Below are 19758 nucleotides of genomic sequence, written 5' to 3'. Positions count from 1 at the left end.
TATGTGCTGTTGTCGCATGTACGTTGTTTTATTGTAAACAGGTACTGTGTGTGTAACTGTCCGCTGAAATATGAAATATCTGTATTAAGTCATAGCTCATCAGAACTAGTGCTTTTATATTACACAAACTAAAATAAAGCTTGTTTTATCTTGTGTAAATTGAATACTTTATCAATCTGCCAGTTCTTCTCAGGGCCCACCGTTCTGTTCACGTACCTGTCTGTCTGCTTTATTTGATATACGCAGTGGGACAGATATGCACATATGAGTTGGCGCTGTATCCATCTGTCAATATCTTGCTTTGTCATGCTGACGATTCATGCATCTGTAATTTGTGCACTTTCTGTACGATTCAACCTGTCTATATGCCCATCAACTGTATCAGATTTATATTTAATGTTCTTTATATCTGAATAATTACTGCATATGAGAGACATTACTTAGTTCTAATCGAATTTACAGTACTTAAAAATTGATTTGTATGTACAAATTAAAGATGTAATCTACTAACGACTCACTTTCGTTGTCGATTGAATATATTGAAACTTTTTAAGGCAAAATTCGTCACTATGCATACATTATGCTGCATAACCTCTAATATGCACAATAAACACATTGAACCATTTGACTGTCTTGCCAGCCCCAAAAGCCCTTAGTGTATTTCTGTACACTATAATAATGCTATAATCTTCTCTAGAGGGTTATTTCGTTCTTATCTATATATGTGTTAGGATAAGAACGAAATAATTATCTACCCTTATTATATTATTACAGTATAGACGCATTATGTATCTTATTTCAGGACCTATTAGTCAGCAGTTAATAATGCGTACAATAGCGTACAATAAGCTCACTGAAATATAAAACATGTTTTCTGACCTGACTATGCCAATACAACTCTTTTCACGAATGGTTGAAGCACAGCGCTACCTGCTGTTTTGCAGGTATATGTTGGGTGATCTAATGCCGTTTCAGAGAAATTTTGGAGCATTTTGGATCACTTGACTGGTATAGATCTTAAAGGTAAGATGTAACATTTTCTTTCCATTGCTTTATCTTAGCATCGCCGCTTATGAGAATTAATTGTTCGACTCACTCGATGTAATATACTCCTAGCAAGTAAAATTTCTTTTTCATAATACGCTTGAAGTTTCGGCGAGCTGACTGTTACTGGGCCCTGCTTGATGTCAGCGGTTTTACTTTTTATACTCAGCTGTGTTTTGTGAATATTCGCACAGAACATATAAATAGTAACATAATTCGTGCATCTATTGAAAGCAAAATAGCACATAAGAAAGAGTGTATATTGTTGGACTAGAACTCGGCTAATTTTCAACTGTGAGCGGCCATACTTAATCGAGCATCTGAAAATAACTTCGTTACCTGGTCATAATGCTTTCAGTGTCTGTTTCACATTTTAAAACAGATATCTTATTTCAGTCTTACAAGCTACTCCAAACTTGAGCATGAGGGCATTCTCACATTGTGTAGCTAAACTTTTGACTTTTGAAGTTATATGATCGCGGACTGCCATTCATATATATAAGCAATCATTTTGACACTTGCCACACAAAGGCTTTACCTGCCATCTATCAATTGTTAAGTAATTCTTCATTCATTTGGGTTTATAAGCTCAACTTTTTAGAGAATTGACAATTCAAAACCTCATTAGAATGCAAACTAAAAAATGTTTCTTACTTTTATTTTCCGAGCATAATGGAAACATACCCCTCATTTAAATCCAGGGGCCCCGAGTGGCCGAGTGGTCTAAAGCGCTGTCCGTTAAGGATCACAGCCATCTCACCTCTGTCTGCATGGGTTCGAGTCTCGGATTCAGCCAATGTGGGTATGTGAGAAAGCTTGCCAGTAACTTCTCGTGGGTCGGTGGTTCTCTCCGGGGTTTTCCCGGGTTCTTCTTCCACCATTAATACTGGCCGCCATGTATAGCCTATCGTGTGCTGAAAAATGGCGTTAAACCCTACAACAACAACAACAATTTAAATCCAATACTGCTGCTCTGCATTTTTTCTTTTCAAACTAAGTGGACTTCATCGTGAAAACTTGATGGGAATATACGAAATAATACTAGGCGTGCATTACATCACGTTAGCAATGCGATTGTTGACGTGTATAATTCAGTATGGGTTATATCTATGGCAATGATAAATAGCTCTGTAAATAGTAATGCCATGCGTATGCTTGTGCGTGGGCTATCCCTATGGCAATGGCAAATATCTCTTACTATGCCAGGTGTATGTTTGTTTGTGTGTGGCTTTATCTATGGCTATGTTTCATATCTCTTATAATGCCATGTTTGTTTTTGTTGTGGGTTTACGTCTGTGGCAATTATAAATATATTTAATAACTCTAGGTTATTGTATATATATGTTATAGCAATAAAAATTATTTACTTTATTTTTCCAAAGGAATTTACTACAAGTTGTGACTATTAATGTAGACCAGTTTTTGTGAGTGCAATAATGGACTTTCCTACCAGTTGTGACCATAAATAGACACTAGCGTTTCTCCACATAGTATTTTTGGTGGTGTAAGAGGTAGTCTATTTTGTGAGATTTTATCTCATTCTCTTAGATTTTAAGCTAACACACGGCGTTTGGATAGTGAGTATGATATGACCCTCCTTGATTTGTCTGCAGCATTTGACACAATAGACCATGATATATTACTTCATCGTCTCCAGCATGTATTTGACATTCATGATACAGCCTTACTGTGGTTAAAGTCCTACTTGGTCAACAGGACACAAATTGCGTCTGCAGATGGAATACACTCCAGCCCAGTTGATCTATGTTGTGGTGTTCCACAGGGGTCTGTTCTTGGACCTGTTCTCTTCATTATATACACTCAGCCGCTCTCAAGTGTCATATATCATCATCCAGTGTCTCACCAATTGTACGCTGATGACACCCAAATATACAAATCTAGCCACCCAACTGAAGTTGATGCTGCTATCCAAGGTGTAGAGAGGTGCATTTCTGATTTGAAATCATGGATGACATGTTACAAGCTGCAGATGAATGATGATAAAACTGAGGCCATTCTGATTACAACACAAAGACTTTCTCATTCACATCCTTTACCTCAAACAATAAACATCAGCAACACCAACATTAAATTCACACAATCGGTACGAAACCTAGGTGTTACTCTGGACAGTACTCTCACATTGCACCAACATGTCATGAAGATACACAAGGCTGCATATCTTGAGCTGAGACGCATCAGCTCCATTCGCAAATATCATTCAGTTGATGACACTAAAACACTTGTGTGTTCATTAGTACTTTCAAGACTTGACTATTGTAACTCAGTTCTATCTGGTTCATCTCGATATCTACCCCAAAAACTTCAAAAACGTTCAAAACACAGCTGCTCGGATCATACTTAGAGTACCACGATCAAAGCACACTTCTCCGCTGCTCTTTACCCTACACTGGCTATCCATTCGATCCAGAATCAAACACAAAATTTGTTCTCTGTGCTAAGTTTCACTGTTGGACTCTAGTCCAACATACCTATCCGACCTCACCCATGTGTACACACCAGCAAGATACTTACGCTCCTCTTCTAACAATCGTATGCTCATTATTCCCACTATGAAAACAGAGTCATATGGACGGCGTTCTTATTCATACCAGGGCCCAGCAACGTGGAATGAATTGCCCACTAAACTTATACACAAAGACACAGTGATCACATTCAAGAGTGCTCTCAAAACGCACTTATTTCGACTGCAAGAACAAACTTAAAGACCTAATGATGTTTCCTACCTTAAATATTCTCAGCATGTTTCTTTTAATGTTTTCTAATTTCATGGTGTTTGTGTTTGTAATCATATCAATATATATGTTTTTTTACCTTATAGGTGTTGTCTAATGTTGTAAAGCGCTTAGAGCTTCTAAAGATAGGCACTATACAAAGTTCTCATTATTATTATTATTATTATTATTATTATTATTATTATTATTATTATTATAATATAATGGATGGTATAGTTCGTGTAATGCATAGTATTTTTGTGGTGTAAGGGATAAATATTTTGTGAGATTTCATCTCCTCTTACATTCTAAGCGAACGCAAGGCGTTTTGGATAGTGAGTGTGATATGCTGGATGGTATAGCTGGTGTGATGGGAAGTATATTTGTGGTTTAAGGGATATTATATTTTGTGAGATTTCATCGCCTTCTCTGTCAGTCTAAGATAGCAAAATACTTTTTTGAATGATATGTTAGGTGATAGATGGTGTAGATGGTGTAATGGATAGTTTTTTTTTATGGTGTGCATGTTTTGTTTGTTTTCATATCCTTCTCTTTTATTCTAAGCTAACACAAGGTGTTGGGGCACCGAGTGGCCGTGTGGTCTAAAGCGCTTTCCGTTACGGATCACTGCCATCTTACCTCTGTCTGCGTGGGTTCGAGTCTCGGATTCGGCTAATGTGGGTATGTGAGAAAGCTTGCCAGTAGCTTCTCGTGGGTCGGTTATTCTTTCTGGGGTTTTCCTGGGCTCTTCCTCCACCATTAATACTGGCCGCCATGTATAGCCTATCGTGTGCTGAAAAATGGCGTTAAACTCTACAACAACAACAACAACAACAACAACACAAGGTGTTGTGTGTATAAGGGGTGAGGGATGGTATAGGTGATGTTTTGGATATTATGTTTGTGAGGTTAATTCTCCTTCTCATACATTCTAAGCTAACATATGGCGTTTTGGATAGAGTACATCATGGGATATAAGGTATGTGCGAGTATTTTGTGGGAATTTACCTTCTTTTAAACTCTAAGCTAAAAATGACCACTTGTTATAGCGTGTGTATGGGATGTTGAATAGAATAGGGATGTTGGATGATATAGTGGTGTGATGGATGGTGTTTTGTGATGTAAGGGACCGTACATTTTGTAAGATTTCATCCCCTTCTCTTACAGTCTAAGCAACCACGTGACATTCGGGATAGTAAGTATGATATGCTGGATAGTATAGTGATGTGATGAATAATACTTTTGTGGTATAAGGGATATTCTTTTTGTGAGATTGTATCTTCTTCGTTTACATTCTGAGAAAATAGTTTTGGGATAGTGTATTTAGTGGGTCTTAAATGGTATAATGAATGTGATGGATAGTATTTTTGTGGTGTAATGGATAGTCTATTTTGTGAAATTTCATCTTCTTCGTTTACATTCTAAGCTAACACATAACGTTGGCGTGTGTGTTTGTGTGTGTGTATATATATTGGTCTTTGTTTGTCCCTATAAAATTCCCTTTGTCCGTATCGAATTCATTTCACATATCTATCTACATATAGTAGCGCGTGTTCAGGACAGCCACATGCAACAATGTTGCCATTAATCCCCTAGTATTCAATAAAGTGTGTCATTGAAGCTAGAAATTTTGAGGCTATAAATATTGACTTTAGTTTCTCCATATGAATTTCCACAGGATAATAGGATTTTTAAATAGGATCATCACATAATATAATGCTATTAATATATACTGGGTTTTCCATAGGATTTTCCACAAGATGTAGCTAAAACAGATAGAAGGTTGAGAAAAAGAAGAAGAAATATGTCCTGGAGAAGATGAGGAGTTGGTGGAGAGGAAGGAATGACAGAAATTAGAAGAAACCCAAAGGCCCTTTTCAGTGCAACACCGTTTTGTTTTTGTCTATTGTATAGTTGTGTGTGTTTGTTTGTTTGTATTGGTATAATATGTCGGTCCAATTCCTTTGGTCGCTAGACATGCCCTTATGTTAAATTTTCCTGTCGCTATACAGACCAAATCCATTGTAGCTAAGTTTAATTACCCGTGTCGCTATACAGGACCTATGCTAAATTCCCCTTGTCGCTAAACATTCCCTATGTTAAACTCCCCTTGTCTCTGTGCAGGACCAATCTGCTCCCATGTTAAATTACCATTGTCGCCATATTGAAAACACCCTTTTTTAACATTAAGGTCCCATTGTTGCTATATCGCGCCACTATTCTACTCTTGTCTGTATTCACTATAAATCCAAATTAACGATTTAGTCCAAGAATATTATTGAGCACTTTGTATTTCCAGTGAATAATAATATGAATAAATAAACAAATCCACCCAGATTTAAAAAAATGAACACGATAGTAAGAATGATTCTACTTCGGATGTTAAGGCCAGAATTAATAATCCTAATGTAAACAAGATTATATACCCCTCTACTTAACCTGGGTCGCAATTAGTATTTTCTGGAAATACTATGTGAACTTAAATGCAAAATTTCCATCTTTTTTTAAAACTCAAATTGAAGAAACATATTTTCATTTAATAACTATCTGAATATTTAACCCACAGTCATAGGGAATCATTACTTATGTATAATGTTGTTTTCAAAATAAATGTCACTGGTGAGGTACACAAATAACTTGATTTTGGACTAAGGTCAAGTACAATATCTAGCTATACATGACATAATCATGGAGAAAAGCCAACAAATAATACAAATCAAATATACACAGCACAATGAATGAACTTATTTATTCCTACGTCTAACTCGCGTAAGAGCATTGGTAAGAATGTCTCCTCCATGTTGACTGGGGTGTATATAGCATGGAAAAAATTACATAAAATCATGAGAAAAATATAAAGTCTCACCTTATATTAGTAAGGCAGACTATCTAGGTCTTTGTTTGCAATGTTGCTGAAAAATAACAAAAATGCAACAAATTATCAAGTTTCATGTTTCTAATTGTTAAAAGCAAAATAAGTAACACCCAACAAACATGAACTATACACAGTAAATTTAAATAAAGTCAGAGACGCATGAAATATAGGTCACATAGACCTCTATATGCAGTAAGAGTTATTAAATTGTATCCAACCACCATTTCGTTATTATAGGAAACACTAGTGTGAAAAGAGACTGACTGAGAAATGAAATTTTACCCACTCATGTGAAGCGTAACATATGGGTCATACTGATCTACTATTACAGCGGGTGAATAGTGAATATAATAATAATAATAATAATAATAATAATGACTTTGTATAGCGCCTAATCTTTCGAAGTTCTAAGCGCTTTACAACATTAAACAACACCTATAACATAAAAAACATATAATGATATGATTACAAAAACACAAAGACAATGAAATTGGAAAACATAAAAACATGATGAAATATTTAAGATAGGAAACATTATTAGGTCTTTCAGTTTGTTCTTGCAGTCGAAATAGATGAGTTTTAAGAGCTCTTGAATGGGATTATAGTGTCTTTGTGTCTAAGTTCAGTTAGGAATTCGTTCGACGTTGCTGGGCCTTGGTATACAAAAGAACGCTGTCCATAATGCCTATACGATGTCAGATGCTGAGCATAAGTATCTTGCTGGTGTGTACACATGGGTGAGGTCGGATAGGTATGGTGGACTGGAGTCTGTTAGTGCAACGTAGCACAGAGAACAAAATTTGTGTTTGATTCTGGACCGAATGGGTAGCCATTGTAGGATACAGAGCAGGGGGAAGGTGTGCTCTGATCGTGGTACTCTAAGGATGATCCCAGCTGCGGTATTTTGAACTTTTTCAAGTTTCTGGAGTAGATACTGAGTTGAACCAGACAGAACTGTGTTACAATAGTCCAGTCTTGAAAGTACTAATGAACACAAAAGTGTTTTAGTGTCATCAACTGAATGATATTTGCGAATGGAGCTGATGAGTCTCAGCTCAAGATATGCATCCTTGCATATCTTCATGACATGTTGGTGCAATGTGAGAGTACTGTCCAGAGTAAGACATAGGTTTTGTCTGACTGTGAATTTAATGTTGGCGTTGCTGATATTTATTGTTTGAGGTAAAGGATGTGAATGAGAAAGTCTTTGTGTTGTGATCAGAATGGCCTCAGTTTTATCATCATTCATCTGCAGCTTGTTAAATGTCATCCATGATTTCACATCAGAAATGCACCCGTATACACCTTGGATGGTAGCATCAACTTCAGTTTGGTTTCTAGATTTGTATACGTGGGTGTCGTCAGCATACAATTGGTGAGACACTAGATGATGATATGTGACATTTGAGAGCGACTGAGTGTCTAAAATGACGAGAACAGGTAAAAAAAAAAAAGTGACCCCTGCGAAACGCCACAGCATAGATCAACTGGACTGGAGTGTGTTCCATTTGCGGTCACAATTTGTGGCCTGTTGATCAATTAGGATTTGAACCGTAGTACGGCTGTATCATGAATGCCAAATACATGCTGGAGATTGTGAAGTAATATATCATGGTCTATTGCGTCAAATGCTGAAGACAAATCAAAGAGGGTGAGGAATATAATCTTTCCGTTTCCAAAGCAGAGAGAATGTCATTAACTACCTTTAGAAGAGTAGTTTCGTTACTATGGCAAGGGCGATATGCAGAGTGTACGTTGCTGAAAGAACTGTTTGAATTCAGATAAGATACAAGTTGGGATAGAACAACTTTTTCTAAGATTTTGTTTATGTATATGAATGGGCGATTAGAAACTGGGCGGTAGTTATTAAAATCGTTATGGTTGAGTGTTGGTTTCTTCAGCTGAGGCTTTACAATGGAAGTTTTCACAAATGATGGAAATTCCCCGGATGAGAGAGAAGTATTAATAACATCAGTTAGTGAAGGCAATACAGGATCTAAGCACTCAAGCATCAGTGACGTTGGAGTTGAATCAAGTTCACATGACTTTGGTACACTCTTCATCACGATTATACGTACTAAATTGATAGATACATGTTCAAATGTTGCTAATGGTTGCCGCTGAAATTCTGTATCCCAGCTATATGGTGACGTGGAGTCAACTGAAATTGTGGTATCAAGCTTATCTCTAATGGTTTGTACTTTGTCACGGAATAAATTTGCAAACAGGCCATGAAGGTCGACTGGAGAGAGGGTAGATGGAATTGGTATACATTTGCTCCTTGAAATTAGCTTGATAGTAATCTCGAAGAGCTGTTTGCAGCTGGAACTTTCCATGATCTTAGTAAGGTAGTGAGCTGATTTTGCTGCATGGACTATTTTTGTGACTTTGTTCTTCGCGGCTTCATGGAATTGCTTATGAATAATGTGTCTAGTGGAAAGCCATAGTCTCTCAACTTTACGGCGGTCTCTTTTAGCAGTGCGAACCTGGTAACTATTACTGCTATACCTCTGAGAACACTTTTGAATTGATACTCTGCGCTTGGTGGCTGGGGATGTTTGTCGAGCAATGAACGCAGGCAGTTATTGAGTTTTTTTGCTGTAGGAGGTAAGCAAGTTGTTATGTTTGCTTGGATTTCATGCATTAATTTTGGTTCTATTTATCATACGGAGGTTTCTCTTAGTAGCAAATAAATGTGGAGAGTTGTGGACTGTTACGTTAAGATGGCATATAATTCAGAGGTGATTTGAAGCAAATTCGTGGGATACCAGGGAGGACCGTAGAATATTATCATCAGGTCTATGAAGAATCCAGTCTAAAATGTGATCATGTTTGTGCGTGGGTTGGTTAACTGACTGTTTGAGGTTGAAAACATTAATGGAACTAGAAGTTTAGATGTGTTTGGGTTTCCAGGACAGTCAAAGTGAAAGTTGAAATCTCCAAGAATAGTCAGGTTACCACCTATCGAATTGTCATACTCCAGGAGATTCGGAAACTACTCCAGAAAGAGAGATTCAGACAGCTTGTTTTCTTTTCTGCTAGGAGGAGGGCGGTAGAGACAGAAAAAATGGACTGACCTTTGTTCCCGCGTGATTGTGGTTTGGACTAGTTCAAACGATGTGGTGTAGAAATTGAAAGTTTTGGTGTGGTTAGGACGTTTGATGGAGAATTATTTGTGATTATAGCAATTCCACCTTCGCGAGAATGGCAGGGGAACGACTTGATGGAGTAACCAGTGGTGTTAGATCCGTGCACTTGGGCTCATCGCCTGATGTTTTTAGCCATGTTTCTGTCAGGAAAAAGATGTCTCTATTCTGATCATTGATAAAAAATTAACTATTTCTGTGCGTTTTTCCGGTGGTCCTACTGATTGGGCATTAAATAATGCAGTACGCAGTGGTATCTCTTGGGTAGTTGGTGCTAAGGTTGACGATTTAATAGGGATTTGAATTAGGTTATCTAAATTAACGGTCGAATTTTTAAATTGTTGAGTCGGAAAGGGCATAAGAGAGATAACTGGAATTCTTCTTCCTGTTCTACCTACGCCGGCCAGCTTTAAACAACGTGTCTTTTTTTCGCTTCTGTTTTACATTTAAGTAATGATGAATGTAGCCCCTGTTCGTTTAGTCTAGAGTACTATGTAAAGTGGAGATCCAATGAGTAGTCATTTAAAGCAATTAATGAGGGTCCATCATAACAGAAAGGGGTTGACAGATGAGTATCACGTGATGTCGATTTGTTCAACAACAAAGAACGTTGTAGCAGTGGAGCAAGACAGCTGGCTGAGAAAAAGTCTAATTGTTCTCGTTTCCAAGACAAGTAGAAAAAGAAACACATACGAACTGAACAGCGCATGCATGATGAACACAACTTAGACAAGAAGCACATATAGCATGAAAAACAGCACAAATAACCGGAACGGATAAGAGATAGCGGCCTTCTTTAATATTCAACATGCATTCTCTCTCAAAGTTTCATGCTTCTATATATGACAATATGTATATAACATACAAAATACTAAAGTGGTCATTAACTAAATGCAAACACATAATCTTACGAACTATCTTTTGTGATGGGTTGTAGTATTCATAAAGATGCAACACTTACCAAGTTTCATGATAACATTGCGTGACTACAGCATTTATTCAGGATTTCGTGAGCGAAATGCAAATACTTAACCAAAGCCAGTAACATTTTCTTGGTGGTACAAAAGATATGAATACACTCATTGTGGTTGATGATTCTAGCACGAAGCTTGATAAATAAATTTAGTAGAAAACACTTAATCCAAGTAGGTCAAGCGTGAAATATGGGTTACACTGACCTATATTTGTGACGAGGGTGTTGTGCTCGTCATGATCCATCCTCTCAACATGTTTCATCATTCTAAGTATAGTAGTATTTATACAGCTGTAATAAAATTGAACAAATTTCATAAAGAATTTTCATGCATAGTTTACCTTTATGGTTTACGTTTCTTCCACGTAAGCTTTCTGCTCTCTCCCCACCTCGATGATACTCTAGCTCCCCAAGATTGGCTTGGGTAGATGTGGAGTTCGGAACAGAACAATTCGCATTATGCTGCCATCAAACACATCTGTCACAAATACATATCATGATCATTTCCTTAAAATATTTTTTTTTTATTTAAAAAATCGGTTCACATTTTTTTCTGTTACGTATATTTGATTTAATTCGTATTTGATTTAATTTGCGTTTGATTTGATTTGATTGTTTTTAGGTTTTAGAATATTTTTATTTTCTTTACATGTCAATGTAATGCAGTTTTGTTTTCAAGGAATTTGATATTTTCCAGAAAATTCAATTTGACCTGAATTCGATCCATAAATAGCTAATAATAGAAACTCTTGCTTCTATTTTTGACTTAGTTCCTGGCCTTGATTGAGGGTCAAGTTTTATTCTCGGAGTAAAATGATTGGTGTTTATCAAGGACATACATGGGCTACGTGATTTTTATATGTAAACATGATCAGGTGATCATCTATTTCGCAATTAGGCATCTGAAAAATTGAGAAATACTTACTATTTACAGTGATGTTTAGAGAGGGAGAGAGAGAGAGAGAGAGAGAGAGCTCTCAGAGTTTTGGGGCTTTTAAAACCCTTGATGCTGTTTTCTTCTGTTGTGATCAGTATTACATTTTTGAGTTTTCGAGTTATATGTTAATTTTTCTTCAGATTATTTGGACTCTAAAAGATTAATTCGTTTCTCTGGAAATATTTCTGTATTCTTGCAGAATTCTTGAACAAAGACATTTCTTACAATTTTTATTTGGATTTCCAAGACCGGAGGATTAATTATTGTATTTCTACAAGGAACTGTAGACGTCAACACAGTACAGATTACAGCATACCTCCTCTAGGATTCCTCGTCGGGACTTGAAATCATTTGAACATTTCATTATTAGGACTTCTAAAATTTTATTCGTGGAATATTCTTGGATTATGTTTGAATTTGTTTCTTAAAACCGTAAGTTCTTATTTTTTTTTTTCATTTTTACAGTAATTTTCCAAAGCTTATTATTTTTACTCTTTCTTGTGTTACTGTTGATTCAAGCCTAAACACGTAACAATTCCTCCTCACGATTAAATGTCCGTCTGTCTATGTACTATTAATTTCTTGGCTATAATGCTTATTTGCTTTGGTGTGTTTTTGCTCTAAAGTTCATTGGTGAACAGTTTTTAAAGTAAATAGATTCCTTTCGAGTCATATTGTCAAAGGATACGTTCTGTAAATCCCTAATCTCGTGATTTTGTTTCAGCATGAAAAATCGGGTTTTCTGCCTTTTTTTGGAACTTAAAATTCGTCTATTAAATATTGATATGTTCTCCTAGGGATAGTCATAGTCGATGAACCATTTTTTAAAATAAAATGACCACTCACATGCGGTGTAATATGAATTTATAGTGTTTGGGTGGTGGGGTGGTGGTGTCAAGAGATGGAAGTTCAAGGTCACTGGAACCCATATTGTGATTTAGGGTTTTATCAAGATAAGTTTCATGCAGTCCTTTTTCGTCACAGCTTTATCGACTTTATTTGTCTATGGTAGCTTCTTATTGACTAGAAAGTAAAAGTTTCAAAGCAGGTTTGCTAGAGCGGAGGATCTACTTTATTACGCATGATTATTCGTTTTTTTTTAATCAAAATCATCAGGTGAACTACGCTAACTGAGAGCACAAATTTATTAGGGTCTAAAGGGAACAAAATCAGTACAATAACCGAACTTCTTTGACGCCATGTTTCATCCAATGTCATAGGTGCTAGATACAGAGAAGCAGTTTATTGTTCCTTTCAAGATTAATGATCTTTAGATGAATAGTCGAAACATATATGTTTTAAAGATCAAGGGTCTAAATATCAATAGTCTACAAATCAAAGATCCAAAGACCAATGGTCTCAAGATCAAAGATCCAAAGACCAGTGGTCTCAAGATCAAAGATCCAAAGACCAATGGTTTCAAGATCAAAGATCCAAAGACCAATGGTCTCAAGATCAAAGATCCAAAGACCAATGGTCTCAAGATCAAAGATCCAAAGACCAATGGTCTCAAGATCAAAGTTACTGGAGCTAAAATTATTATTTTCTTCTCCGTAAAATAAGTAGAGTTTTCTGAAGTGAGTTTTAATCGATCTCTATACATAGACTGCACTTTAGTACTAACGTTATCTTATTGATTTAGGAGGAGTCAAAACATCAACGATTCAGGTGAATGGAGCCTAGAAGGTTATTTCTGTTATGGTAGGATAAATAAAGCTTCCTGAAACCAAATGTCATCCTAGACAGCAGTACCTACGTTTTGATGTCATATGTGGAAAGTTTATGTTTGCTCTAGCTGAAAATGTGAATAGGGTTTCCATACGATAAGGCCATGTTCTTGCATTCATATTATCTTATAAAAGATTGGATTCGTGTATGCAAGAGACATATCATCCATGGGTCATACTCGATAAAGGTTAAGGTCTTTAGAGCGGCAGACGTAACTTGTTTTTCGGTCAATTTTTGTGATTTTTACTTTCCACTCAGATGGTTTCACTCTGGAACACACCGCACTTAATGATTTGTATGGGTTAGGGTTACTGTTACTGTCGTACAAAATAACTGGCCTATCTCCTAGTCTACAGCATCTGTTGCATATAGTTCCGGAAATAGCTTTGGGCGCATGACAATGACAAAATTTACCAAATGAAAAGTCCACTTGTTCAACTAAAGAATACCCTAAACAATGATAAGGTGACTATGCATATCAAAAGATCAGAATAGCTGATCTTTAATGTACCATCCGTACTAAAATAGTTTGTTTTCAGAAAATAAATATCAACGAAAATATACTCATAGATGTACCCATGGTGCAAATGTAAATCGATCTTTCTCTTCTGGGTCATTTAATGACTTTATTTACGAGTAATTTATCTTTCTCTAACACGAAATACGAATTGAAGCTAGCATGTCTTTATATTATTCAATAATCTTATTTTGAGTTTTAGTACCATTGATATTTCTTTTAGGATCAAGATGGCTGATCCAGCTATATTCCACATGAGCGATGTCTCAACACTTGTGTCCAAGGCTTTGCACTTGATGAGGGTAAATAGCTACTTCACATCATTGTACAAGAATAGGGCCAAAATATTAGATTTTCTGATACCCAGTTTAAATGGACTGCAATTCATACAAGCTGGAAGTGTAGCAGAGGGGACAACAACAAACGAGAGCGACATTGATCAGATGCTTGTGTTTCCAGGCTTAATGGTATGTACAACAGAAAGAGATACAGCGAACGTTGAAGGTGGCGCCTTTGTTTTGGATACCAGTGCATGTCGTCCGGGATATGGACGGCTCAGGTTGGCCAAACTTGATCATACTGAAAGTCAATTGTTTGAAACAATTATGAAAATTAACTGGCATGAGGCTTTAGAAACTACAAATGACGGCATATATTTGTCTAGTGAAAAGTTTGTAAATATTATTATAAATAAAAGAGGATTTAAAAAACACTCAAGTAAACTTTTTAGACATGGTCCATGTCTGACAACCGAGCTCGGTTTGGTTGCAGGTAAAAAAGAGATTGATATTTCTCATGTGATTGTGTGTGATGGATGGGCTCCTGAGGCAAAAGAATGGATCACTAGAGAACGCTACTGTGACTGGCCAACGAAAGAAGTCATCCACAAGATCAGCAAACTGGAGTGCCATGCAGTTCCTGTTGGTGATACAAGATCCAATTTCAGTTTCTTAGAGTGGCGTATTTCTTATTTACTTGGAGAAAGGGAGTTGGTTTGGAGCTTCAACGATGTTCAGGTACAATGCTACGTCATACTCAAGAAGCTTTTGAGGAAATACATTGAACCAATCGCCCCTGATCAGTTGAGCTCTTACCATATGAAGACAATTGTTTTCTGGCAATCGGAAGAAACAGGTCTTTCTATGTGGAATGAAGAGAATCTTGTACACTGTATGATAGAATGTCTCAAGCGGCTGGAGTTCTGCATAAAACAAGGAGTACTCGAACATTATTTCCATAGAAAGAGAAATTTACTGCTATATAAGTTGGAGAGGGAGTCAGGAAAAGAATCCGTGTTGCGAACGATAGAAGACATACAACGGAGCCCTGTGCCATATATACTCGAATGTTTACCGGAGTGGAGAGGCCTTTTGGAAACGTGGGATAGATCTGGAGGATGTCTCACAACATTTATGGAGTCCACTAGAACCATAGATGACCTTTATGATGGATTTAAGAAAACGAAACTAATTACTGATATGATGCACCTTTACATTATAGTTTACAACATTTTGGTGAACATCACTGCTGATCACCAACCTCTTGAGCAAACTTTACCACAGTTAAAAGCTATGGAGGAAATTCCCCCAACAGATGTTGATACCTATTTTTGGGAAATGACTCGTAAGTTCTTAAAACTTCGTGTGGGAATGGGACTGTTGAAAAGATCCATTATGACGGACGAAGATCCAGAGAATCAGCGTGTAGCAGCAGAATCCTTGCTGACTTCAGCTTGCGATATAGATCCATTGTCTGGACCACTGTATCTTGCCACATATTTTCTGGCCACCGGTCAATTCTCCAAGTCAAATAAACTTGTCCAAGCAGCCCTATTGCAAGAAGGACGTCTAGGTTACTCGGGTTCATGTTCAAATACAGTTGGTATTGAATTAAAAGGGGATGGAAGAGCAACTCAGGTGTCTTATGTTCCAATTTATCCATCTACAGAACAAAAGATCATACCAACATATGATGTTGTTTTCGCCTCAGGTGATTTACCTTGCGTTCTTTATCCAATGAAATTTGAATGTGCTGTGCTATGTTATGAATTAGCGGATACTTTTGAAATACATCCTTGTGTGTATGCATATTTCTTACTATGTGTTGGTCATTTTCTGTCAGGCAATGCAGAAGCTTTTAAAGATTCTTTATATCATTTTGAGCAAGCAGTTAATGAGACAAGTGGTGCCACTTCAAGATACAGAGGTTTGAACCTACTTGGTTACTGTCACATTCTTGATGACAACACAGACAAAGCATTGACATGCTTTGTAGAATCCATACAAGAAACACATGAACTGCAAGGTGTGGTAAATGCTGCAGTGTATCACATACTCATTCTAATCATGAACATTTTGATGGGAGAAACAAACGGAAAGAATAATAAAGAAGTTTTATACAGTAGACTCTGAAAGCCGAGCTGTGAAATTTAGAATTATCTTACAAAATGGGACTCTACAGTAGACTCTGAAAGCCGAGCAGTAAAATTTAGTAATTATCTTACAAAATGGGACTCTACAGTAGACTCTGAAAGCCGAGCTGTGAAATTTAGTAATTATCTTACAAAATGGGACTCTACAGCAGACTCTGAAAGCCGAGCTGTGAAATTTAGTAATTATCTTACAAAATGGGACTCTTATCCATAAGATTCCGCCAAAAATTATTTTTCTTTTCCGATGGTGACGAAGACGTTTTACATTTTTCTTTCTTACTGAGACACATCGCCAATTTGGTTAAAAAGTGCGACCCTATTCTCTGTCAAGGCATATAATTTCACCTGTCTGTGACGGTTCTTTACTCGACGTCGTTTGTTGTTCACTTGATGACATTTTGTAACATACACATCGCGTTATCCTGCTTTAAACACCTAGGATGTTGTTCCAGGGGAAAAATCCATTAAAAAGGTTCATTTCAGCTGCCTCTCTGTCTGTCTGTCTATCTCTCTCTCTCTCTGTCTCTCCCTCTCTCTCCCTCTCTCTCTCTCTCTCTCTCTCTCTTTATATATATATATATATCTTTTTTTTAACGCGGCAGATATAATTGAAGCAAGATGTCAAGGAGCAAAATAAATAGTAGAGAAAAGACCGTATCCTAACAAGTGATGACACGAAACGCATCATAAGTTTAGAGGAATACAGAACAAAAAAACTTAATACCAATTAAAATGGATTATTATTCTATAAACTTGATTATTACAATTTGTAATATATTTTTCGCCTCGAAAAAACCCATCATAAACAATAAATTACCATTGACATAGCCAAGATGGAGGGATTAAACCTAAATATCTTGACTATGAATATCAATGGTTTATATAACAAAATTAACAAGATTACAGAACAACAAAAAAGTATAATATAATTAAAATTACAAGAGACACATGGCATGCCAGCGCAAACAGTGAAAAAGCTAGACGAGGATTTAGACGCCATAGTTTTCACCAGTAACCACCCAACAGAGTAAATCTGGGGTGGCTACAATTGTGCGACGCATCGCTAAGGGATTGAACCTAAAACTTTGTAAAACATCAACGAACTTTAAGGAAGAGTATTACACATAAATGTAAATAAGTGGAATATTTTTAATATACATGTTCCACCTGGGGGAACAAGCCCCAGGAAAATTAACTTCATAACTAATGTGAATATATATATATATATATATATATATATATATATATATATATATATATATATATATATATATATATATATATATATATATATATATATATATATATATATATATATAGAGAGAGAGAGAGAGAGAGAGAGAGAGAGAGAGAGAGAGAGAGAGAGAGAGAGCACTACGCACTAGAAGCATGCATCATGTGAGGGGATTTTAATTGGGTATTGTCCGACCTATATAAAAGTGAGAGACTATTGGACTCTGATGACAAATTACATAAATTAACAAATACTTTTTTTTAAAACAAGGAATTTAATGGATGTTTTTAGATACCATCATGGAAATAAACGGGAATACACATACAATTATGTTCACAATAAGGGGAGCCGTTTAGACACTTTTTATATATCAGAAGGACATGTCGATTTTGTAGCAAAATGCTTGATTTTAACAGAACAATTATCAGACCATAAACCAGTCATACTAGAATTAACAATCATTAATACAAACAAATGGGGACAAGGACTGTGGAAGATGAACAATGCTCGACGACGAGTATGTGGACATTGTTCATCTACGCTTGAAATAACTCACTTCAAAATGTCATGTGGATATAATGGATAACTGGGAAATTATACAAAGGAAATAAAACAAATTTCAAAATATTACAGTATAACTAAGAAAATACAGAAACAATGGATAAATGAGAAATATCGTGAAATACAGTGGAAAAATGGTCCAAAACAGAATAAGATGAAACACTTATCAAACAATGGAACAAATTAGAACAAAATTGCCACTCAGCATATAAAGAATACAAATCATATGGCGAATAACACAGTCCTTTACAGTGCACTAAATCAGCAAGGGATCATATGTGTCAGCGATTGATTAAAATAAATGAAATAAACTGACAACTAACAGTGCGAAACTAGTATCTAGCTTGCATGAGCGCGTTCGACTCTTTAATGAGTCTTTTTCAAAGGCAAATACAAAACATAGACAAGACAAACAAATAAAACAGAAAAACGGTTATGTTTGCGAAACTCATCATGGCTGTTTCTACAGGAATTCAACCTTTTAAGTAGGATGTTCCCATACCTGCATGACAAATGAGTGACTGGAGAGGTGGCTTTCAACAGGCACCTAATAAGAATTATACCATCCTGCAGACTGTAACAACCAAAGACATTCAAAAAATCATATTACGTTAAGATGTATCCAAACTTCTATAGACAGATATAGAATCACGAATAAGATTAGACATAAATACGGGGGAGTGGAATCTAAACAATTACTATAAACAAATAACACCATGGATAAGAAAATATTCTCTGAACTAACATTTTATTAACAAAATTATGGAAACCTTTAGAAATGATAAGGGACCGCACTGGTGGCCTAGTGGTTAGAGCGTCCGCCCCGGATGCGGGAGGTCGTGGGTTTGAACCCCGGCCGAGGCATACCAAAGACTTATAAAAATGGTACTAGCAGCTGCCTCGCTAGGCTCTCAGCATTAAGAGGTTAGTGTTAGGACTGGTCGGCCTGGTGTCGGGATACTGTGACTGGGTGGGACATCACGCTACATGTATGCGGCATGATGCCTCAGTGTAAAACATCACTTTAAACTGGCACACTGCAGACATCGTAGCGATATGACTGATTTTTTTTAAAGCTACGTTAAAAATCCAAATCACACACATACACAGAAATGATACGTGACCTTACAATTAATTTTTAAAAAAATGATATATAAGCAGAAACAAGTACGACGCGATAGGTATAAACTCTCCTATAGAATTGATCCAAAAGGGGTTTCTCTGCATAGTTTTTGTAACTCATTTTGTAACTATATTCTTATATCCAGATTATATAACAACTATAACTATTTATATATTTTCAAAACATAATCCGAATAAAAGAAACAATAAATTCATTTTATATGATATACAAACAGAAACAGAAACGATGCAAGAGGTTTATCCTAAACGAGCTTCTCTGCATTGTTTTTGCAACTGTAAATTTGATATTCTCAGTCAACATAAATTCTGAATTTAATACTGATAGAATAACATACTATTAAAAAGACTTAATACCTCGTAGAAACTAATACAAGCAATAACATCGATAGGTACAAACAGTGGGACAGGGATTGGCCTTACTGATAAGGAGCATA

At 36.3% G+C, this 19758-nt stretch overlaps 1 protein-coding gene across 3 annotated transcripts; it reads left to right on the top strand.

The window, feature by feature from the left end:
* The first annotated feature begins 892 nt into the window (after positions 1-892).
* Positions 893-16868, top strand: LOC149774610 (uncharacterized). Of its 3 annotated transcripts, none has more exons than XM_089945050.1 (2): positions 893-1023; positions 14179-16868. In XM_089945050.1, exon 2 carries the CDS (start codon positions 14186-14188, stop codon positions 16364-16366), a length of 2181 nt encoding a protein of 726 aa, XP_089801176.1. In that variant the 5' UTR covers positions 893-1023; positions 14179-14185; the 3' UTR covers positions 16367-16868. The 3 variants fall into 3 exon arrangements, with proteins under 3 accessions (XP_089801176.1, XP_089801177.1, XP_089801178.1); XM_089945051.1 differs by lacking the exon at positions 893-1023 and adding an exon at positions 8641-8847; XM_089945052.1 differs by lacking the exon at positions 893-1023 and adding an exon at positions 11768-12142.
* The last annotated feature ends 2890 nt before the right edge of the window (positions 16869-19758 follow it).

This window comes from Sinohyriopsis cumingii, unplaced genomic scaffold, assembly GCF_028554795.1.
Source record: "Sinohyriopsis cumingii isolate HCF-2022 unplaced genomic scaffold, ASM2855479v2 utg000198l, whole genome shotgun sequence".
NCBI classification, from domain to species: Eukaryota; Metazoa; Mollusca; class Bivalvia; order Unionida; family Unionidae; genus Sinohyriopsis; species Sinohyriopsis cumingii.
This window is presented reverse-complemented; position numbering and strand designations above follow the sequence as displayed.

Excerpts from the sequence above, each read along its gene's own strand:
- LOC149774610 (XM_089945050.1), top strand. The coding sequence starts at position 14,186 with ATGGCTGATCCAGCTATATTCCACATGAGCGATGTCTCAACACTTGTG.